A 24564-nucleotide genomic window follows, 5' to 3' on the forward strand; every position below is an offset into this window, starting at 1 on the left:
ACCCTCAGGGGAAAATGATAAATGATGCCACTTTGAGCACAGAGGTCACAAAGTCACTGATTATTCAGTAGAATGCTGCTCTAAGCTGAAATCAAGTGGAACTGTTGAAACCACAGCTGTTTTACCAAGGGTTTGACTACTCGCTCTGTTTGTTCGTAATCAGCATCAGGAATCATTGGATTGTTGTGCTTAAGATGCCTGCAAGGCTTTTGGAAATCCTTTCCTGCAGCAGGGTTTTAATATGCTTGTTGTGCACATTAGATAATAAGTTGTGTGCACATGTTACAGATCTACAGGGCTCTGTAGTTAGAGTGCTGGCAGCCAGTGTAGGATTGATTACTTTTCATAAAGTTTGCAGTCATTGAAACTAGGTTATATCAATCTTATAGCATGTGAGCATGACTGACCGAACCAGATCAGACTTTTCATCTTCAGTGTTATCGACTAGAACTACCATTAAACTGATGGATCACTTTCAAGCCAAAGTGTTCAAACACGAACCAGAGATGAAGATTAGGAGAAAGCACAGTTTGTCCCTTGAAGATGTTAATCAATGGATGCCCTTTATCATCCCCTTCCATATGTATGCTCCTCAGTCCTGGTCCATGGGCCTGCTGTGTGTCTGTCAGCCTGAGGAGAGTGAGGCTGAGGAGGGGGGGATGATGAAGCTGAGTACACTTGCTCATCAGTTTGTCCTTTAGCTCCTGTGTATTTGAGCGCTCTGTTTAAACTGCAAACTGTCTTGTTTGTGCTGCTCCCCTCCTCACTGTAAGCATCACTCTAGGTGTGTGTGTGTGTGTGTGTGTGTGTGTGTGTGTGTGTGTGTGTGTGTGTGTGTGTGTGTGTGTGTGTGTGTGTGTGTGTGTGTGTGTGTGTGTGCGTGCGTGTGTGTGTGTGCGTGTAGCAGTGGAATGCAGCTTTGCTGGTCTCAGACATTTTAAGAGTGTTTATTATTGTGGCTTCACAGAGCTGGAGTCTGTCCCAGAGGTCCATCCCAAAGCAGGACAGAGCTGGCGAGGCTGTTTTCAGTTTTTTTCTCCCTCTCTTTCTCTTCACTTTGCTTTTTGTAAAGCAGTGATTGTATTTATCTGTCAGTGTAATTCTTAATATTTTTTGTCAAAGAATAAAGTAAGATTTAGATTTCTATACTCCATACCAGGCCTAGAAATTCATAGTTACAGGGGCAAGGCTACTTGGCCTGCAGTGGGGCAGTGCTAGGGCATCAAGGGCATAAGATAAAAACACAATTTTGATCACATAAACAGACGAATCCATTTCTAAAAACATGAATGCCTCTTTAAGCGTGATCAGATACATATAGGTGTGTGACATGATGTCGAAGCTGTTGAAAATGCTGAATACTGAAAATAATATTCAACAGATTAAATAAATAAAATCAATTAAGCACTTAAATCCCATAAAATGAAGCGTGTCCACTTGTCCAGTGTCGTAATACGATTCAGAATTGATTTGGAGTCACTGGGTCACAGTGACATGCTACGTGAGACCAATTTAGTGTCATTTGTTTTTGTTAAATTTCACTAATATAGACAAGTCAGCACAAAGGTATTGAAAATGACGTTTTTGCTCACTTTGGTCTCAGTGAAACCTCTGTGGTTGAGAGTGAGGGCTTGGAGGCGAGCCAACTGTCCTCTTACTGCCAGCATCTGTCAAGTACCAGTGCTCAAAAAGTAGGCTGCTGAACTTCAATAACCAGTCCTATTTACTTTTCTAACCTAAACTAACCTAGCTGCTGTCACAATCACGTTTGTTTGCCTCGTGAATACCAGCAGTTCATCGCTTACCTTGCAGAAGCAGTGAATGTGTCATTCCCTCTTGCCTCCACACTTGAGTGCCACGCGTAATGTGCATGGGCGCTTGTTGATTGCCTCAAAGCAGTTACTGATAAAAGGGACAATAGTTGGGTGCTTTAAAAAAGCTTTTGTGTTTTTGTCAGAATTTTCAATAAAGGCAGCGTGCATTTGAGTTAGATAGGCAGGGAGAATCCTGGGAAAGAAAAAAAACAAAACAAGCAAACAGGCAGAGAGCGGGGCACACAGTGGCTGATGGGCATATGAAGGCATACAGAAGGCCACACAGAGGGGCGATGATGAACATGGCCACGATGGTTGCTAGTGAAATTCCTGCCCTGCGCTACAGTGATGAAACTATAAACAGACTTCTAAATTTTCGAGTGAAAAACTTAATGAGTGAAGACATGCAAAGCTCTTTCATGAGTTGTCATGTCAGTGTGCAGACTGATACTGTGTTTGACTAGCAGCCGATGCTGATCATTCCTCAAGCTGTGTTCAAAGTGTTGAGTCCTGCAGCAGTCGTCTTACACAGCAGCAGGATTTTCTGTGAGATTATGTGAGGGAAATGAACACATTCAGAACACCCACAGTCAGATTTTTAGGAATTCCGTCAGTCGGTCTGCCATTGTCAAGACTGACATTGATGTTCCCCAGAGGATGAATCCTAATTGCTCTGATAATTTCCTGACTACAGTTGAGTTGACATCTGCTACTCATGCTGGAGATGGATTGGCACAAAATTTGGTGCAAAACAGTCTTTGTTCCCAAAAGCTGAATCTTTGGTCTACACTCAAACATGGATTATATCAAGTTTGGTTCAGATTAAAGGTGCCCTGTGGAGTTTTCTTGTAAACTAACAAAAGTTATGTGACTCAAACGTCGTCATTTACAAAGCTCATTCTTAAGTATTTGAAATTCAGCATTGTTTAGGTCCATGTTGACTAGCTTCCAGTCATCTTCTCTGCTGCCTTTCTTGGTTCATTGCATCATATCTTGGCAGGTTATCGCTACTTGTACATTAGTAGAATAGTGTGAAACCACTGACAAGACTCACCCACGTCCACAAGATATTGAAAACGGGGATTGCATGAAATTTGGTCATGCTACCCAGACACAGAGTGAAGTTGAGCCCTTTTCATCTTACGCCACCATCAATTACACTTTCTAATTTCTCCAATACTTTGGTTTTAGATCAAATAGCTGCAAAAGTAATAACATTCCCATCAGTTGTACTTTGTATTTTCTGCTAATTAGCAACTGTTAATATACTAACACACTAAACTAAAATGATCATGGTAAACACACCTGCTAAACATCAGCATGTTAAGTTTGTCATTATGAGATTGTTAGTATACTGATGTTAGCTCAAAGATGCTGTACCTAAGTGCAGCCGTACGGAGCTGCTAGCATGGCTGTAGACCCAACAGGCTCAACAAGTTGTTGATAATATTTTGATGAATATATTTTTGTCATTAAAATCTGCAAAGGTATAAACTGCTGTCATTGTTAGACACCTAACAGACTTTTAACCAAGTGTATGATTCAGAAAATCAAAGGCTTGTTTTAGAAGTTGGAACCAGAAAGTTAAACTACAGCTGAAAGGTTCTTTGCTTTAAGATGCCTGTCCTGTTTTGATCTCGGCAGGTTTTTTAGGTAGAGACTTTGACACTCAATCAGCATGAAAAATTGTAATTTTATTGTGAAATTTTGAAGGTAAAATCAAAATGTAACTGTTGTAAATATCGTGAGTTGTGAGTCTCCCTACAATGGTTGATGTGAAGGTGGTAAAATTATGTACTGTTAAACAACTGTGCTTCTGAAGCATCTGCAAGAGCAGACTGTTAAACAGCCAGAAAAAAAAAGAAACATGTCGATTAACTCATCTAAAATTGAAGAACTTACAACATTTTGTGCTTCATCTTTTCACTTTGAAGTGAAGAACATTCCATGGCACATGTCAAGGATTCAAATAAAAACCAAAGCCTGCATGCTAATATGCGTTTATCAGAAAATACAAAAATGTGCTTTGGCATGCAGTTCTGTCATAATCAGCAGATTTTGTGTACACATCATCCCTTAAACATACATTTGAGCTTTTGTGTTATCATCATTAAGTCAATAGTAGCCTCGAGGTTAGAGAAGGTTAACATATCAAATCCCCAAACAATTCATTAAATCCCCAAACTGGCTTGAAAGTTTGTGTGTGTGTGTGTGTGTGTGTGTGTGTGTGTGTGTGTGTGTGTGTGTGTGTGTGTGTGTGTGTGTGTGTGTGTGTGTGTGTGTGTGTGTGTGTGTGAAGAAAAGTGAATGAGTTACGCTCTCTGCTCCCTAAACAACCATTGTGGAGGTGCCCTTGAGTGGGACATTGAGTCCCAGCTGCTGCTTCTGCAGCAGTACAAGGCAGTGATTGTGTCTGTCTGAATATGTCTGAATGTGCAGCAGGGGGTTGCTGTGAAAGAGCACAGAGCTGACTTTTCCTTGCTAAGTAAAGGTTTTAAAAGGCAATATGACATATTCACAACCCTAGGTGACTTAGTATTCTGCTGTTTCTCTGTGATGTCCTAACAAGCTGTCACAGGAGATTATGGCTACTATCTCAGCCACAACTGACAAACACCCACTCAGTTTAAGCATTAGTCACATTCAGCATTTCTGTGCTGAAGCGAGACTGCAGTATTTCTGTTAGCTGAGCCCTTCACTGCGGCCCTGGGCAAGGCAACACAGCAGTCTCAAACCTCTGCAGCCACCAGTGAAAGTTTGTGTGTGTGTGTGTGTGTGTGTGTGTGTGTGTGTGTGTGTGTGTGTGTGTGTGTGTGTGTGTGTGTGTGTGTGTGTGTGTGTGTGTGTGTCTCGGTGCGTGCATGGGTGTGTGTTTGTGCACGTGTATACTCATGTTGTGTGGACATAAGTCTGTTTACATAGTCACATTGTGGAGACTCACCTTTCTTATGGAGATGAAATGCAAGTCCCCATAATGTAAATCATTAAATGTTAGGGTGAAGACATGAGTTAAGGTGAGTAAGGTTAGGTTTAAGTTAGTTAGGCTAGTGTAAGGGTTAGGCTTAAGCAAGTAGTGGTTATGGTTAAGGAAAGTCTCAAAGAAATGACTGCAAGTCCATGTAATGTCCCCAAAAATGATGGAAATACAACTGTGTGTGTTTGTGCATGAGCATGCTTGCGTGTGTATGTGTGTGTGTGTCCTGCCTCAGTAAAAATAGTTTTCAGGAAGAGCTGCAAAAGAGGTGGGAGAGAGGAACAGTTGAAAGATCTGAGATGAGTCTGAGATGGTGGGGCCGGTTATCAAAGCAGTGTTCTGAAGGTGTTTGAGTGGCACAGCAGTCAATAGCAACAGTCAGGTATTGATTATTAAACTAGAATCATATACAGTATATATAAGACCTAAGACCTACCGAAAAGGGTGCAGCTATGAGCAGTTAGTTCTGTATCCCTCAAATAGTTTAAACAGGCCGTCACATCTCTGCAGTATGAGTATAGAAAGCTTTTTAGTCCATTAGTGTGAATTTGCCTTGTTTTTCTTACCAATGATAACATATTAATTTTAATCACGTTTTTAATACCTGAAGCAAAACCCGATTAAGAAATTAATCTCCATCCAACCCTGATTGTGTTTATTAAATCTTTAATTAGACCGATAGTTTGTTTTAATAATGCTGCACAGCAAAGAGGAAATTGTATGTGAAGGATTCCATCACCAGACAAATTACAGCAAAGTCAGGCCAGGACAGTTTGTAGTCCTCAAACCCAAAAGTGTTTAATCTGTTATTTTCCATTATGGGTTCCTTTTCCATGTTGTACATATTTCATGCGTCTGCATTTGAATATTTTCTTGATTGGGGTTACCCTAAGGCAGGTTGGAATACAAACTGCTTTCAATTTGGCCAATCAGAGATGCATCTGACTACTAAAACACGAAATAAATGTTTCCTTTTTAGTTTGATGGGGTGGAGCACAGTATGCTTCTGGCTATTTTGGAAATGTTTACATATTTGTCTTTTTTTTTTGCAAAACAAAACATCTTTTCTTAGCAGGGTTTTAAAATAAATAAATCAGTGCAGAAGGGACACTCTACCGTTTGTCATTGATGTGGATGTCTTATTTTGCCTTGGTCAGTACCAGGCTGAATAAAGACTTCACAGTTGCAAGGGAGCTAAAGGATGCAGAAACGGCCTCATCTTAATTATAGTGCTCTTCTAGCGGATGCTGTTAGTGCTCTCCGGCTCATTATTAATGGCTTACAGTTTGGAAATTGACACCGTGGGAAATAGCCGGGTCCATCATCGTCATTCAGCCTTCATTATGAACAGCACTCTTTTTCCTTTGGCTCGAGTTTTGGTATATTTGAAGCAAATCCCAGATTCTAAATGAGAACTCCCCAGCCTTTGAGCATAAAGACAGGTAAGTTGCCTTGGATATATAAGAGAGCATACACAGAGGTAAACCTTGAAGGTCTGTGTCCTCCATCATTCTAACTGGCTGAGGCATGTGTTGAAAATACAGATCCTTCTCTACTGGATCCCAAATCTGTTCTCCTGTCAGAGCGGGTTGTACCAGGCTGCATGAACAGAAAAAAGAGGCGGTCCTGGCAGGCATCTAAACATTTCCAGATGCTGCAGACTGAACTGTGGGAACTCAGTGGAGAGAAAAATCAGTGGTTGTCCAACCTTAGAGGCCTAGAGGGCGATTTTAAATGTCTACCTTGGAATAGGATTTGACTTATAACGATGTTTTCAAGGCTGACTCTGGTCATTTGTGGATTGAGCTTACCAACAGTCGCTCTACGTGCTGATATTCATTAAAATGTACCAGGCTCATTGTGCAGACTTGATTTGGTTGGTTGTCCATATAGAGTATGTTAAGCATAATAAGTGGAAATTCTAAAAGCAAAAATCAGTTTAATAAAACAAAACAGGAAGGCTGAAACACAGTGAAGATGAAACTGTAATCCAATAGGATACATATACTTCACGACAAAAAGGCCAAACCGTACAAGTAAGTTAAAAAATTTTAACAGAATCAGCAATTCTAACATAATATCATCAGCCTATTATCATTATGGGCCGGGATTGTAAAAGCTTTGTTCCCTTTTGATTTGAGTTTAATCTAATGGATAAGTAGAAGGCGACAATGACCAGAGACATTGTAAAGGATACTTTGGTCTGAACATTTCAGCAACATACTCTGAGGCCTTTGTGTAATTCTGTATGAATAATTAAACAGATTTTAAAATCAATTTTAAAACTATAAATGGGAACCAGTGTAATGAAGCTAAAATTGAGTGATGTGAGCAGGATATTTGGTATTTGTTAGAACTTGGGTAGCAGTGTTTCGAATGTGCAGAAGCTGATAAATACTGAGATAAGTGAATCATAGCAGTCATAGAAGTGACTTTAGTGACTGGTTTAACTTCTCGCCTTGCTGCGTCGATGTTCAGGTGTACCCCAGAACAATGTGACATCACTGCTTCGGGAACACATCCACCCAGACTTTAAACTTATAACTGACAGGGCAGTGAAATCCTTCTTTTCTGGATTTCATTAAGTGTTTTGACAGCAGGAGTTGAAATAATTGTTAATATCCAAGTTTTGTTGACAGGCAGCTGGAAGAAGATTCGACCGATCCATTTTTAATATCACAGAGAAAGTCAAAGAGTAATCTCAAATCCATATTGTTAGGACTGAAAGAAAGTCATCTAAAAATAAATGTTACACAGTGTTGTACCAGCTGATGATGTGACTCAAGGGTAATTTATAAATAGAAAACAATATAGGACCAAGTATGGAGCCTTGGGGAACACCACCAGACGCCAGGAATTATTTATAATTCAAATCAAACTTTATTTATATAGCACTTTTCATACATATTAAAATGTAACACAAAGTGCTTCACAGGATTTAAAAACAATAGAAATCAAAATAAAGCAACAATAAAAACCCATCCCTCCCACCCTCCGTATGTACAAGCACCCACCCTCAACTACATGCATACACACACGCACACATGCGCACATACACGCACATACACACACACACACACACACACACACACACACACACACACACACACACACACACACACACACACACACACACACACACATATACACATTCTTACTGCAGACGATGGCAGGGGTAACGAGACATGGCAGGGCACTAATGACTGAGGAAAAGGCCACCTTTGGGGTCGTCCACACCGAGAGACATCAGGGACTGTGAGCACAGGGGGCACCCGCACCCGGGCCCACCCGAGCCCGACAGACCGGTGGACCCCACACCAAGGTAGGGATTCCCCCAACCAGCCGGGCCAAGAGGGCCTGAGGACAGCCCCCCCTGCAACAGATCAGACACATCTCTCAGTGTGGAGGACCCGCCGAGGAAACACTGGAATTAAAAAATAAATAAATAAATGAATAAATAAATAAATAAACAAACATTTAAAAGAAGAAAAGTTCATAAGACAATAAGTAGAGTAGATAAGATAGAGTAAAATAATACAATATATAAAACATGAACATTGAGTGAAATGAGATGAGTAAAGGAATAAAAGGTATAAATAGTAAATAAACTATAAATGAAAGCTATAGATAAACTATAAATAAACTGAGTAAATGAAATAAATAGTAAATAGTCATGTCGTTAAAACATACAACTAAAATATGATAAGATAAGATAAGATAAGATAAGAAGCCTGATTAAAGGAATGAGATAAATCAGACATATCAATTAAAAGCCTGATTAAAGAAATGAGTCTTGAGCCTCTTTTTAAAAACATCAACGGTCTCTGCGGCCCTGAGGTTCTCCGGCAGGCTGTTCCACAGTCGGGGGCCATAATGACTAAAAGCCGCCTCCCCGTGTGTTTTAGTTCTTACTTTTGGTATGGTTAAGAGGCCGGAGCCGGAGGACCTCAAGGTCCGCGAGGGTTGATATGGTAAAAGAAGGTCAGATAAATAAGAAGGCCCGAGACTGTTAAGACATTTGAAAACTAATAAAAGAACCTTAAAATCTATCCTGAAACGCACGGGGAGCCAATGCAGCGATTTTAAAACTGGTGTAATGTGCTCCCGCCCTCTGGTCCTCGTCAGCACGCGAGCGGCTGAGTTCTGTAGTAGTTGAAAATTTGAAGTACTCTTTTTGGGAAGACCAGAGAGCAGGGCATTACAATAATCTAAGCGACAAGAAATAAAAGCATGCATCAGCACCTTCGTGCTGGCCTGAGAGAGAAACGGGCGGACTCTGGCTATATTCTTAAGATGGTAAAAACCTATCTTTGTTATGTTTTTGATGTGTGGAATAAAGTTATAATTGTGACAGATAACTTGAGCAGAACCACTGACAACCGCTGTTTCAGCCTATCAGTTATGATTTATGGTCTGCAGTGCCAGTCTCAGAAATTTAAGTATTTTGATAATTGCGGAAAGCCAGATTGAAATTTCTCAAATGGATTGCTTGCCAGCAAGCTGTTTCAGAACCACTCTTTCCACAATTTTGGACACAGTAGGCAGTTTAGAGATGGTCTGTAAATGCTTTGAAGCTCTCGTAATAATGAAAGATCAATATTGTGGTTTAAGCTAATCAGACATTGCCGCTCTACAACCATTGGAATTTAAAAATCAGTTTAACACACAAAAATAGATTTCTCCACCGAGTCATATCAGGCCATCTCCTCATGCCAAGCGGAGCGATTTATTGGCCCTCTTTGTCCCCCATCGGTCCCAGCGCACTATCATTCTGTGGACTATTTTTATCCATCCAGGAGAACATGTCAGCATCCTCTCCCCAGCCTGCTCCCATAATTCCTCTCTGTGTCCAAACACACGCTGACAAGAAATAGGTCTGCAGAGGCCCGGTGCTTTACAACAGGCTGCTGTTTCACATGAACAACTCCACTCACACTCTCATCTTACATTTATGTGCCTCACACATGCCCCCCACCCCCCACCCCTGTCTCTCTCTCTCTCTCTCTCTCTCTCTCTCTCTCTCTCTCTCTCTCTCTCTTTCTCTCCCCCCCGTTTCTCCCTCTCTTACTGCCCCCCCCCCCTCTCTCTCTAGCTTTCTCTCTGTGTGTAAATGATGAAAGTAAAAGTAATACAAGAAACCGACAGGGGCATCTGGCCTAATTCCAATAGAAAATAGAATTGGATTAGTGCCTCTCTTCTTGCAGCTGGGTGTGTGTGTGTGTGTGTGTGTGTGTGTGTGTGTGTGTGTGTGTGTGTGTGTGTGTGTGTGTGTACGTGTGTGTACGTGTGTGTACGTGTGTGTACGTGTGTGTGCTGAGAATCAAGACAACAATGGAGCTCTGCAGCAGCCAGCTGCCCAACGGTGAAGCGCTGATGAACAGTGAGGAAACAGAGCTGCTGCTGCTGCTGCTGCTCAACACCTTCCTGTTTGTGTGTTGTGTGTGCGTGTAGGTTTGTTGGTGTGTGTCTCTTGCTTGCTTGCGCATCCCAGACAGATCATTTCTACACATGACATTGATCATATTCATTTTTCTGGCTTACAGATGTAGTCTTTGTTATATATACTGGAGCAATGTGGCTTAATCTTCTAATGGATAAGAACTTCAAATAACAGCTTTGTGCAGCTGATTTAAAAGCTGATAATCACTCACTTTATTTATTCACTCCCTTGCTGCTGCAGAGAGAATTGAGTTAGACAATTAGACTATATTTTCCTCTCGAAACGCCTGCTGGTAGATTAAATTTCTCCCCTTTTCTTTTTTCTGGTCTTTATTTTCATAAATGCAGCGCTGGACCTAAAGGAGACAACATCTATGAGTGGAGGTCGACCATCCTGGGCCCCCCAGGCTCCGTGTACGAGGGAGGAGTGTTTTTCCTGGACATCGCCTTCACACCAGACTACCCCTTCAAGCCACCCAAGGTGAGTGGTGCCCTGCAGCTATGCAGCACAGCCTATGCTCCTTCGCCCGGAGCTTTGAACAATGTCACCATTGTCCCAGCAGGCTGTCAGCTTTTCACGCCGTTGTCCAACAGCAATGACTTGTTTAAAGCTTTTTCACCTACAGCACATTGACAAAATAACGGCTGCCGGCAACACAGAGAACTGTAGCTGGTCTGAAAGCAAATAATGGGCCTATACTTTTTATACTATTTTCAAAACATTTCTGCCAGTAATATTGGCTGACATAACCAGTTCTATCTATCTATCTATCTATCTATCTATCTATCTATCTATCTATCTATCTATCTATCTATCTATCTATCTATCTAAGTGTTCGCTAAGGAGCATCACTTCAGTGTAATCAAGTATTTTAGCTGTTTGTCTCTAAACCCAGGCAGGCTTTAAAAGGATATCATGGTTCTGCAGTTGCGAGCACATGAAGCTTTTAACAATGTCTAGTGAGTACAAACATCAGGAAATGAGGCATCTCCATTCTAAGTTAGAGAATAATAGCAGTATTTAATGCAGAAAGTCGGTCTTGTATTCTGTATAGGTTGGTATAAACAGGTGAACAAGGCTTTTTTTTTTTACTAATCTTGTGATAAAACACCTGTAACCATGGTAACAATTCATATCAAAGATGGCTTAAAACACAAAATTAAAATTAAAATGTGTGATGAAAATGTGGCCACTACATTTTTAGTTCAGTTGAATAATAGATGACTAAAACTGATACATGTTTTAAACAGACTAAGACAAAAAATAAATCTAAAAAGTTAACAGTGCCTATATATATATATGTATATTCCCCCCAAAAAAGTCTCAGTAATCTCCTAAAACATCTGGTCACTGTAGTTTTTAACAAATGTTACTCCAACAGGAGAAAACAGCATTTTTTGGGGACTATTTTCAGGTGCAGATGAATCCATATTTGGAGAATGTGGGGAAGCAGGTGTATGTGGAATTGAGTCAAAATAAACTCCAGTGTTCGTTTTCTGTGTGTGTGTGTGTGTGTGTGTGTGTGTGTGTGTGTGTGTGTGTGTGTGTGTGTGTGTGTGTGTGTGTGTGTGTTCATGTTCATGAAGGAACTTGTCACCCAGTGTAACAATGCAGCTCATTGCTGTGTTTTTCATAGTGTGTGAAACTGTGGCACAGAAGAAGAAGCTATATCAGGCTTTGGTGCACACACAGTTCTTGTTGGTTGGAGACATTGATTGTTAGTTTTGGGCTGCACGTGCTGTTTGTTGACAGTGAGAAAATGTAGAATATCACAGACTCAAAGTTAATTTTGCTGTTAGTGCTGCTTCACATTTACAGAAACCGTGGAAGGCTTTCCTTTGACTGTTAACCCTTTGATGCGTGGATGGGTCAGACGGGTTAAACATTTCCCTCCTTATCACCAGCCTTATCCTTCAACTGTTTCTTGTCGTGTCCCCTTCTGATATGCATGCTGCAAGAATTTGGCTTCCCTCCAGTCAGGCTGTGGGTTTGTGGGATATGCGTGTGTTCTGCTGATGCAAGTGTGTGTCAGTATTTACACAGCAGACTGGCTGACAGCGGTTGCAACCTCCCTCAGTTTGAGTCGTGCTTGTGATTTTGCCCTGGGTTTTGGTTTCAAGTCTGGAAATACTCACTTGCTAACCTCTGTCTGATATTTAGAGACATGTGTTGTAAAAACAAATGGAAAAAAGTAAACAGGAAAATAATTTTGGGTATCTACCATATTTACCCTCTTTAAATATGGACCATTCAGCATTGAGAGGGATTTGGTTTGCTTTGGTGCATGGTTGAGAAGTGAAAGTCGTTGGGCAGCAATAGTACAGAATTTGCATTATGTAATACATTGTATGCAAAGATCATTCTGAGGATAAAGATGGTCACCACAAATATTAGGATTCACCCTCCAGGCACAGCAAATTAAACAAAAATCAAGCCGTCATTTTTAAAATATCTTTGAGTTGTGGTCAAAGGGAAAAATTTTTAATAAGACTGTGGTGTTCAAAAACGGTCTTTATGGATCACAGTGTAGGAAACATGAATATTCACTGAAGACCTCAGGGTAGTCTGTCCAGTAGTTGTGGAGATGTTTTGTTTGTGTTTTTTGGTTCAGTTCCAGGAAGTGATTTAACCTGCAGAAAAACAGATGCTTGAAACCAATTAAACTGGAACAGGCACCAAAGAGACAAAAACAGATTTTTTTCTGTGACTACCTTCTTTTAAGGGACAGTCGTGCCCTATTTTTAACACCTCTTATCATAATGAGGACTGTATGTGACATAAACTGCTGAAAATGGCCTGCTGAACTGTACTTGGTAGATCTGGGTATCAAACTTCTAAAATCTTTGGCTGCAGACCTATTTTTACTTATTCATATTTCTATGCCTTATCTAAATCATAATTTTGGGAATGTTAGGCTATTTGAGTAAAGATTTTGTGTGGCTGGTTTATATTAAGACACAATTTAACACTGATGCATGTAGAGGTTTGGCTTATTTTGCGAATATAGGCCGTTGTTTTTACAGTTATTTTTTTAATGTGTATATATATACATCAGTTTGACCTATTGAAAAAAGTATCATTTTTCTGAAATTCAGGTTCTATATCAGCACTGGTTTTAAACACCTTTCAAACAATACAAGGGCTGAGTATTTATTAGAAAATGTTCAACATTGTTACCACCACAGTACCTGAGTTACCAGCAAAGTGGTACTTTCTTCATTGGGAGTCAAGGCTCATTCTTCACCTTGGAAACTGTAATTTGACCACACAGTCTTCACTCATTGTCCTACCTACCTACCTAAACATTTTAAATGTTAAGTGTGCTCTAAACAAAAGCAGTCACGCAAGTATTTTGCCAGTTTTTGTAAAAATCAGCAACTGTCTGATCAACAAGATTACTGATCAGACAAAACAACTTTCAGTATTCCTTTGAATGCTTGGAGGTACAGGACACATTTTGATTGGTATCAAAACAGTAATTACACAATGACCCAGCCCTACATCTATCAAATACATTTTGTGGTAGAAAACATAAACGTGGGCTGTGTATAAAAATTCAGAAATCCCTTTCACAGTTTTGCTTGGAAAAAAAAGAAATCATGAAAAAGACACAAACTTGTGTGATTGACCTCCTGATGCTTTGGTAACAGGTTGGCCCATGTCTCCCATGCAGCCTATCATACTGCATCCACAATGATAATTTAAGCAAATGATAAGGTTGGCTGTGAGTCACTAAAGGGAGGCACACATGTTTATCATAACACTGACACATTCAAGTTTGCAGAGAAACATTTCAGTTCCTTGTTGGTATAGGTATAAAGGTATAAAGGAGCTTAGTGTTAGTTCATGTATCTGTTCTATTGGCACCAGCATCCATAACTCTGATAAACAGAGTGACTTCGCTTCCTACAACTGTAGACTGAATAAAACCTCAACTACTGTGGATTTGATGTGGATTGATGGGCCATTTCATGCTGGAAACATTTTACAACAGATCCAATTGATTGTGAATTTTGTTATAGCCTTGAGTATTTGATCTGCAGCCTGGTGCAAAACAGAACTCCCAAAGAGATCATTCTACCCTGAGCAGCTAAAACTGCCTCCATCCTGGCAGTCCATGCTGAGGGAGACATGGAGCTCGAATGAAGTCTTGGCCTCCTGCTGCCGTGTTTTTCCAGTCTGGCTGTGAGCTGTGCCATCTAGCAGCTCACCGGCTCACAGCCACCAATCCAACAGCTGCAGCTGCTCACTACACTGGCTCACTCACTAATGTTAGGATGATAATGCCAGTTAAGGCTGACACTGATACTCTTAGATAGAGGTTGAGGGTGGCAAGGACATGCCTCAGCATTTGTATTTTGATCCAGCGGTAGTCTATTCCAGGACCTGTTGAGCAGAGCTGCCAATGACGGGCTGGGAGATTAGAGTCTAACTGTCTAACGTTATCCCCCTCTATCAACTCTAATTTCCTCATGGCTTTAAACTAAATTCCACCGCACACTTTATCTTCCTCAGCACAATGCCATTCTCATTTTCAAACTTGTGAAATCGACTGTTTAATGCGCCATGAAGTGCCATAAAATGAAGCTTAGACTTTCGGGTGATCAGCCATTCAGGGCATTCCCTCCTTTAAACCAAACCGCTCTATTCGTCTCATTTAAGATATGTCATGATGGATGCCTTCTCATGAAGCTATCAATCAGTTCCATTTCCCAAAATGTTAAATGTGGACATTGTAAATGAGCAGAACTGAGGGAACAGCTTAGCCAAATGTGGCATGTTCACATGTGGAAGGACTTGAATGACCCTAGGGTTGGGCGATATGACAACTAAAGGAGTGATGCTGTTGATTTGTGTCTGCTGGACATACAGATGGGCAATAGTTTGCCTCAACTCAATAATGTAGCTTTAGAAACTGAGATGTTGGTCAGTCCATTTAAAACGCTGATCCAAATTAAGATATTATGACAACAACTGGCCAGATTGACAAAATATTTTATTGTGGATATTCATGAAAAGGTGACTTTAAAATGACTTTAGTGACTTTAGATTAGATTTACTGTAACTGCTCCCCAGAGGAAGAGACCCTTTCATCTCTAGCATTTCCCTTAGTCCAAATTGGTTCCACCTCTAACAAAATATCTTGAAATGGACTGACGTGACATTTGCTTTAGATATTCATATTGAGGTATTTGTAGAAAGACATATTGTACATAAACGTGTTGATCAGAATGAGAGTTGTTGGCATACAAAATGAGGATGTAGAGGTTGGCTTTAGAGGCTGAGGGATGAATCCATAATACAGAGGGGATGTAGGATTAGGCCCATAGCTTTTGTTACACAGAGGCAGCATCATAATCTATTACCATCAGCCATGATGGGATTACAGGCTGTTAATGAGACCACACAGGCTGGCCAAGGATCTTTTTCATGGCTGCTGGGCTGCCAGCATTAGCCTGCCACTGCTAACCCATCTCAGCAGAGGTATCAGAACAGAAGAGGAGCAAGTCAAGCGTGAGACCTGCCCTCAACCAATCACCATTAATCACCGTGTGTCTGCCTTTTCATGTCACATCTCCCGAAATCCCTTCATGTTATGAAAAGCGTCCTGTGTATGTCTCTGTCTCAGTAATATCAGCGTGGAATGCAAGGAAGGGAGGACTGGGCTCGCACACAAGGGTTGTTTATTTCTCATAAGAAGGAGATGTGAAGGGAGGAATGGAGACTTAATGAGAGGATAAAAGAGGGAGGAAGGGAAGGAAATAAACAAGGGCAAGCTGCAGTCAAAGCAAGCAGAAAGGCGACACAGAGCACACGCATGCCTGGACTACCTGTCCTGGTCAGCAGCCTTGGTCTTAAAGGTAGCAGAGGGGTCATAGGTCATTCCTTAATGATGTTGTGCTCCTTGTGCTGACGTTTGGCTCTGCTGTCCTCACTTCATAGTTGACTGAGTCAGATCCACGGGGACTGTCAATATCACCTTCACACTGTATAGACTCAGATACAGCAGCAGCAGTTTTTCAGTCTGCAGCCTTTTTCAGTGATCCTCTTCCACTGTATTGACCTGTGCATTAATGGAGAATAGCCTTCAGGTGTTCAGATGGAGTTGAGATAAGGTAGCTGTTTATTAATGCATTAGTATACTGGCAGACATCCATTACAGTCCCGTTTGAACCTTGGAAATCAATCAGAATGCACATGATTTTTTCACAGGCAGCATGAAAGGCTTTGTGTCTTTGCTTCTATCCTTTCCTGAAACAATGAATTGATTAGTCAGTCGACAGAAAGTCTATGTTTGCTAATGAATTGATTGTTTTGATCATTCGTGAGGGAAAACTGTTTGTGGTCTTACAAGAGCTGGAAGTGACTGTCATATACAATCGTCACATTAATGCCATGACTGTCATAATGTTTAGTGGCCTCATCCTCCACCAGATTTAAAGCTACAATATGTAATCAATATTTTTATATGGACAATGGATCAAATGACTCACAGAGGAGCGTAGCTGTTCAAATAACAATCCTTTATTAAGACGCCATGGTCATGCAACTTGAAACCAAAATGATTATGGCTGTCTTCTGGAAATCAATATTGATCTAACCGTCTGATTGTCCGTGTCCAGGTGACGTTCCGTACGAGGATCTACCACTGCAACATCAACAGTCAGGGGGTGATCTGTCTGGACATCCTGAAGGACAACTGGAGTCCTGCCCTCACCATCTCCAAGGTCCTACTGTCCATCTGCTCTCTGCTCACTGACTGCAACCCTGGTGAGACACACACATGCACACACACACTTCTCCTTGACATATCTCCCCCTAATTTTCGCTGTGACAGGTTGACTGACGTGTCCATTCTGTGTGGATAATGTACATAGAAGTGTGTCACTTTGAGGCTTGAGTCATGCTCTTTGTAGCACAGCAGCAGCAGTCGTGTGAGAGGACAGGCAGCCATGTTCCTGTGATGCACTGCTGCTTTTCAAACAGGACCGGTAACATTGCTCTATCTGTTGAAGAAACAGCCTCTGGGATTTCAGAAAAGGGTGTCCATTCCATGAATGTTCCATAATGGATTTATTCAGACGTGAATAATGGATCATTACAGAAAGAGCCGAAAATGCTCATGAGATTTGGTAGCTTTGGATTTTTGCCACCTATTTCACACAGTGTGCCAGTGTCCAAGTGCAGTTTTAAAGGATGTTAGGTTGTGACCCTGCATGCAGTGTGTGAATTGTTTGCTGATTATTCATACTGTAAGCAGTCGGTACGATGGGGCTGCTTCTTTATTCATTTAAATAGTGAACATTGGGCTGAAAAGCAGTGTTTTAAACCCATGAGGTACTGTAGCCTTTAATGTGAAGTGTTAATCAGCTGGGTTGACATATTGGCACTTATTAGCTTATAGCCTTTATATCGGAGTTGGCACATATGTTGAAAAATTCCAAAGACATGTTTGAGGGCTATAAAGAAGGCGAAACAATACAAGAGACATACTGCTTGTATATTGTTTCAACGTAAACATCTTTTAAAAGATCTGCATACCTACACATTACAAAATAACCCAATAAAATAATGTCCTGTACCATGTTGTGGAATTATTCGCTTATATCAGTTTGATCTTGGAAGATTTCAATGTCCCAGACAAATGGGAGGAATTCTGGTCAAATATTAATCTGTGATTAAGGACCCTATTTTACCATGTTTTTGTGCCTAAGTGGTGAACGGAGGAAATCATTTTTCAAATTGTTGCAGTGCTGCAGCCGTCAGTCACCAAACACGCTGCAATTGAATCCCTCCAGGCGTCTGTGCACCGTCAGTGTTCGTCCACTGAAAGTGTTTGTTTTTGCCACAGGCTCAGATTGTTATTGTAAGTGTCTGACATTATGGAGGATCCCTGCAGAGGCAGAGCTTTTTGTCAAAGAGTAAGATCCTTTTTGTTTAACCAGAAACAGCTGTTCCATTCCTCTCACCAAGGACACCAGAATCCATTCACAGAAACTTTATCATCATGATATTTTTAAATTCTCAAATAATGGCTTCAGTATCAGCCCCAAAAATCCAGGCTCGGTCCGATACTGTAAAATAATTAGTGAGTTTCATGGACACGTGACACAGGGGCTTATTAAAACATGAGACCTACATGTAACGTTGCCAGCACATGTAGGTGATGAAGCTGATGCATGTCTGAAATTTATGGAATACCACACAGATCAAGTGGAGGGCCTGTGTCTGCTTCAAAGGTCGTACAATGTGTCATCAGACAGTCTTTGTGGTGCTGATGCATTGAATTTTACAAATGGGGATACCAGCTCACACTTCCAGACAGCCTCTGCTTGTGTGTTTGTGCTGTTGCAAACACTGTTAGCACTGCCTCACACCGAGGCCTTTTCAAAGCAGTAGATAACACTCTCCTCTCCATTAACCATTGCTGTCTCAGTGTGAATGCTTTGCCATTGTGAGCGTGAGAAGCAGAAAAATGATTGGAGCATTTTCACACATTTGCATGCATCCTCTTACAGTATTGTATCAAACAGTTGGCCAGGGTATTCCTGCTCCCGTCATTGCAGATTAATCGATATTTAACCAGGACTGGCTGGCTAAACACAACTCTATAAACAGCTGACACCATTCAAAGAGAAGATGTCAACATTTTTAAAGCTAATTAAATCCATTAGCAGAGCAAAGGCATGATAGGAACGGGGAATTCAATGTGTCTTTTATGGACCAGTTAAACCGGTTGTTTCCTTGTTCAACTGGTCCTCAGTTACCAATTCAGTTAACGTGTGTTGGTACAAAGTATTGAATTGAGCAAGCAGAGGTGGTAAAAGCATCTGTTGTAAAAATCTGTTCAATATCACAGCAATATGGTTCAGAGTGAACTGGGAGAAATGTGCCAGACCAAGAAAGGAAGGGAAAGAGGACTTAAAAGGGCAGAAGAATGACAGGTGATTTCAGATGTGACTTGTGGAGAATGAGATGGCAGCAGGAAAGGGGGAGGGGGGCTGTGATGATGGCTTGTGTCCTCACTGCGGGGATTGCTCTTTCATAAACCTGGCAGCGGAGATTCTCCCTCCGTGGGCGAAAATGAGAATAGCTTTTCCTCTCCTCCTCCTCCTCCTCCTCCTCCTCCTCGACATTTTCAGATGTTGGCGAGATGAAATGAGCCGATTCCTTTAAAGTGCGACACAAAAGAGACTCGATCGACGCCCCGTCCCCGCCGTCACCCCTCCTCCCTGTTACCCACGCACTTTCTATCCCTCTTTCTGCCTCTTGCTTCATCAAATTCAGTCCGCTCTCTGCACTTCTCACCACTTGCCTAAGTTTTTTAAACCCAGCCTCAAGTGCTGAATGTGGGCCCTGGATCTGAAATATCCTAAAAATATCTCTCCTTCCCTCTCCACCGCCTTCCATCGGAAGATTTTCTTTTCCGTGGAGGCGGAGATCATTGGCATGCGGCTCATTAAAGCGGGGGAAGAGGATGGAATGACAGTTAATCAACCCTCCCAGGGCTGCCGTCCCTGCCGTCATGCCACACTGAACCCTGTATCACGCCCCACAAGCAGATTTCTACCTGGGGCATCCTGGTGGCTCATTGGGACTAAGCCACATGCCATGTCAGAGCATATCTAGGACTCAAATCCAGCCTGGGGCCTCTGTCGAATGTCATCCCTTTGCCTCCCTGCCTTTTCCTGTCTCGTCCTCTGTGGAACGTCCAAAAAGTAATCTTAAATTTTTAACAAAGCCAGAGGGATTCCTCCTCACTGATTTCTGCTGCAGCTGTCTGGGCCACATCATATATCTGGCTGATATATGCTGATATTCGGCCAGTCTTTTATAATAAAGGTGTCTGCTTCTTCCCCTCAGTAGCTTCCGGGGTGTCAGTTTGTCAAACATGTAATAACACATGCCTCACCCTGCCTTAAAGGAAGGCTTTACAATCCGGATTGATAACAGAATATGTGAGATAAAAGCAGTTTATGTCCTCGGCTAGTGCAACTCCTGTGTGCCCTCTGTACAACTGATAATAGGAAACAAATAGGGCTGAATGTACCATCGAATCACTCAAACAGTGTAATCTGCTCTTATGATTGGTTCCACTATTATGCCTCATCATCATCTGACCCTGGTGCCTTGCTGCTTTCGTACAATCTCTGTGAAGACCTCAGGGTTTCAAGTGAGTTTGAGCATGATGGTGTAACATCTCGTTCATACGGATTCAAAGGCAGTCTAAGCCTCTGGGGGTATTTTCATTGACCATGGATTTACATACTCCATACTTCACCTGGGCGGTTCTATTGTCGGCTTGCCATTCTGGCACATGACAAAGCACTTTATTTTCTGAGCGATGTGCCCCCATGTGTTTTTTCTTGTTCCAGTCCTGGTAGCTTATTAAAGTTCCTGTACATCATAGAGAATGGAGGAGCCATTGAACATGACAATCAGCTTTTCTCCCTTTTTGTTTGAACTTCATTTACGTGTGCAGTAGACAAAAACAAGCTGCTCCAGTGTCAGCAGGGAATCCAAGTGTGATTAGCTGTCTCCAGGTTGTTAGTCCTGCATGTCAGATGACATCTGTGTAAAGCTGAACCTTTCTCAGTTTTTCAGTTAGACTCAGTGTGCAAAGCTATCTCCAGTGTTAAACATTGACAAAGTACGAAGCGTCGCTCAGTCGTCGTTCAGGTCAAAAGGTAGTTGTTCCAAATGACCACTCTTGAAGCTGGATTGAAAAGCCAGTCATTATGAGCGGATCATTGCTCAAATGCTGTTCAAGTAGTTGTGTGAAGAATTCAAAAATTGCAGTCTTTGTTTTAGCCTTCAAAGCACAAATTGGTCAAAGGATGAAGAATAACATGCAGTCATTGAAATGATGATTCAGCAAACTTACTCATTCATGAGGTTTCCCCAACAAACAGCTCCGGCAGGACTTCTGTCTTCAGTTCAGGCTGTCACTGAAGAGGTCACATGCCTCCAGCTTCAAGCCACAATCCTGTGATGTGTACGGATCCATCCATCCAGAAATATGGTTCCAAGCCTGTAAAGCCCCCCATCATTGAAACCCTAGCAGGGATTAATGCGGAGGGGTGTTTGTGCTGCTTGCTCAGCCAAGCTCGTCACACTGCTCGGTCAGCAGGCCGATCCCCGCAGGAGACGGTCTGAAGCCAGCAGAGTGAATGTGAGACTCTGGGAATTTGCTTTTCTCTCTGTCACCTCGCTGAGAAACTGACCGGCAGCACAACGAGTCGAGCATCAGCACAATCAATGGTAGCCGCTGACCGACCGGGCGTGCGTGGTGTACCAACAGACAGGACAGCACAGCTGCTGCCAGAGCCCACTACGATCGCCTCTGATTTACAGCAGCACGCACGTTTTACTGCACCGTCGATAAAAGTGCCGGCCGCGGCATACGTCATACGATACAAGCCTCACTTCAGACCACAGGAAAGATAGAGCTCCATTCGTTTGACTTATGGCTTTCCTGTGGTTTCCACTGGTTGTAATAAAATTCCCATGCATGCTGATGAGCCGTAGTGGTTGGCTGCAGGTTTGTGCACCACTTCAGACCGTGATAGGCTGCGTCAGGTAATTGGGTGTCTGACAGCACCGTGTGGCTGTTTATGCAAACATGCTGGATGTCCTGATAAATAAAATATCACAGATGTGGATTTTTGAAGGCTGTTGCTGCGATTATGTTTTGCCTCAGGAAATCTGTCCATGAAGGTGTGAGATGTTTACATTATCGTGTGGCCAGGACAAGGTTCAGGATCATGAAAACTATTTTTCAGGAAATTTCCCGTGCATCATTTTGGCCAAAGTTTCTGCTTGTCTACAAGAATATTGAAATCTAACAGCCTGCCATGATGTGGAGCTGAATCTGTACGACTCCTCTGTTGAAGTGTCTGTTGCAGGCTTCAGGAGTCATTTCATGACTCAGATCAGCTCAAGTGTAGCCAATGCATGTCCAGAATGTAAAAGGTTTAAATCTTAACTGTTAATGCAGCCAACTATCAACTGGAGCTGAGATGATTTGTTGTTTATCAATGAGGCGACTGACAGCTTTTTGTTTTCCAAGCAAGAATGCCAACAAGAAATGCTGGTTCCTGCTGCTCAGTTTGGAGGATTCACAGCTTTTATACATCTCACACGGTCACAAACTAAATGTGTTTAAGTTTGGAATTTTGGCTTTGGCATTTTTGTGATGGAAACTTTTCACTGTTTTTGACATTGTATGGAAACAGTTAATGGAGAAAACCATCGGCAGACCAGTCAGTAATGGCAATAATCAACAGCTGCACTTGCAACCGTCAGCATTTTGGACAGTCTATTCTTATAATTAACATGGTTTTGATATCTCTAACGACGTGCTACCATATCCCATATAAAAAGTTCCCTTTAAGATGATTTTTAAGATGAAATTTGGTTGTTTGCTCGGGCTTTGACTCTTGAAAAAGATTGTGAATCAACCTTTAGACTGTCATTGTAACACTAAACACTAACGCTAAGCAACTCAGGATAGAGGTTATAACATGTTTTTAAAGTTGTGTGTAATTTACAATCAGCACTGCTCCCAGTAGACCACACACACAGGAACTGACCAACTGACTCGTGCAGTCAGTGTACACCAAACTGTGCAGTATTAATACTCCCTATGTGCACTAATGAACTCAACCATTGCCTTGGTCTGTGTATTGTATTGTTTACCTATGCACCTTGTGTGTTTTTTTGGTTATTGATGCTTCTTAATGGTATCCCCTCTGCTGCTCTCTGCTGTAGTAACACTACAAATGTTCACTCTGTGGGATTAACTGATTTATCTAATCTTAATTTGCAGCATTCAGTCAGTTGAAATTAAGATTAATATTGAATCCATTGATTAAAAGAAAATTCATTGACAACACTTTTTGCTAAGGTAAAATAAGTAATTTGAAGACCTCTCAGATCATCTAAGGATTAAAATCTGTTAAACCCACCGTGCACCACAGTACCTGCTCAGCACCAAACCACAGAGAGACAAAGTGGAACTTTAGCAGCAAAAGGGCCAGATCTTTTATTTTTTCTCAGCAGTTGGTGGAGACCAAAACAAAAAGGAAAGCAAAAAGGAGGGTGAATGTTGAACTTGAATTCGTCAGGCGGACACAAACGCATCACCAAATAACTGTTAATGCTGTTTCATATCTGCTGAATGTGTAACTGAGCCATTGTATGCTAATATATTCACTAACACATCTTCACTGATGAAGGTGATGATGTCACTGTTGTGTTTACAGCTTTTTTCACTGTGTTGTTGCTGCTTTAAAGACAAAACGATTGATTGAAGTTGATTTTATTCTTAACCAAGTAAGATTAATAGTTGCATTCATATTTCAGACAAGGAGAGCAAATTTCACAATAACAGCTATTTCAGAAACCGTGTCTATCCACCATATTGGAGGTGCTGTAGACGGCACTGATTGGTCCAGATCTGACTTTAAACAAAAGGCTGGACACTCCACTAAACACTGAAGAACTGCTTTGTTTCCGATGTTTGTTGCACTGCGTCTGACTGAGTCACTCCTCTTGTGTTACAGCCGACCCTCTGGTTGGAAGCATTGCCACACAGTACCTGACCAACAGAGCTGAGCACGACAGGATAGCCAAACAGTGGACCAAACGCTACGCCACATAGAGCAGCACGACACGTCCAGGACCCCTCACCCTGCCCAACACACACACACACACACACACACACACACACACACACACACACACACACACACACACACACTTCCCCTCCTCCGAAATCTATGGAAGCACACCCGCTCCTGTCATCCACCCTGCCCCCACCCCAGAGAAATGAACTGTTATTTGTTCCATGCTGACTTGAAAAGCTTCTTTTTTATACAAAGAGTCTATTGGGATTGTATTTTCCAATACACTGAATGTTGATATGGTCATGAAAAGCTTTAATACTGTTCTTGTTCTTGTCGTTGTTGTTCTTATTGTTATTGCATTGTTTATAACATTGTCGCCACCCTCGTCATCTTCTCTATCTAAAAGTGTGCGTGTATTATTCCCGTTTCATGTGATGGTTTCATGTAAAAATGATCATACTGAGTGAGTGCATTTAGTTTGCTTTCTTTCAGTGGTTCTACAGCTCATGGTCAATATTAGTGCATGGCATCAGGATATGTGTTCATGCAGTGGACATGTAGTCATGGTATTACTTCTGTCCCGGCAGAGTTCTGGCATGGAGTGAGCCCATCACCATGTATGACGATAGTGGTAGTTTGCTGTACATTTAATGCCTTGTGAGAATACATACTCATTGAATACTCAATTAAACACTGGCTGTAATGTGA

The 24564-nt window shown here is 41.7% G+C and overlaps 1 protein-coding gene across 1 annotated transcript in view; it reads left to right on the plus strand.

The window, feature by feature from the left end:
* LOC139345424 (ubiquitin-conjugating enzyme E2 E2-like) overlaps positions 1-24564 on the plus strand; it is a 68429-nt gene extending 43865 nt beyond the window's left edge. The window contains exons 4-6 of the mRNA XM_070983990.1: positions 10576-10708; positions 16852-16999; positions 23794-24564. Of these exons, the coding sequence (XP_070840091.1) occupies positions 10576-10708; positions 16852-16999; positions 23794-23891 (379 nt within the window). The 3' untranslated portion in view covers positions 23892-24564. The remainder of the gene's footprint in view (positions 1-10575; positions 10709-16851; positions 17000-23793) is intronic.

The sequence above is a fragment of the Chaetodon trifascialis genome, chromosome 17 (genome assembly GCF_039877785.1).
Source record: "Chaetodon trifascialis isolate fChaTrf1 chromosome 17, fChaTrf1.hap1, whole genome shotgun sequence".
In the NCBI taxonomy this organism is placed as follows: domain Eukaryota; kingdom Metazoa; phylum Chordata; class Actinopteri; order Chaetodontiformes; family Chaetodontidae; genus Chaetodon; species Chaetodon trifascialis.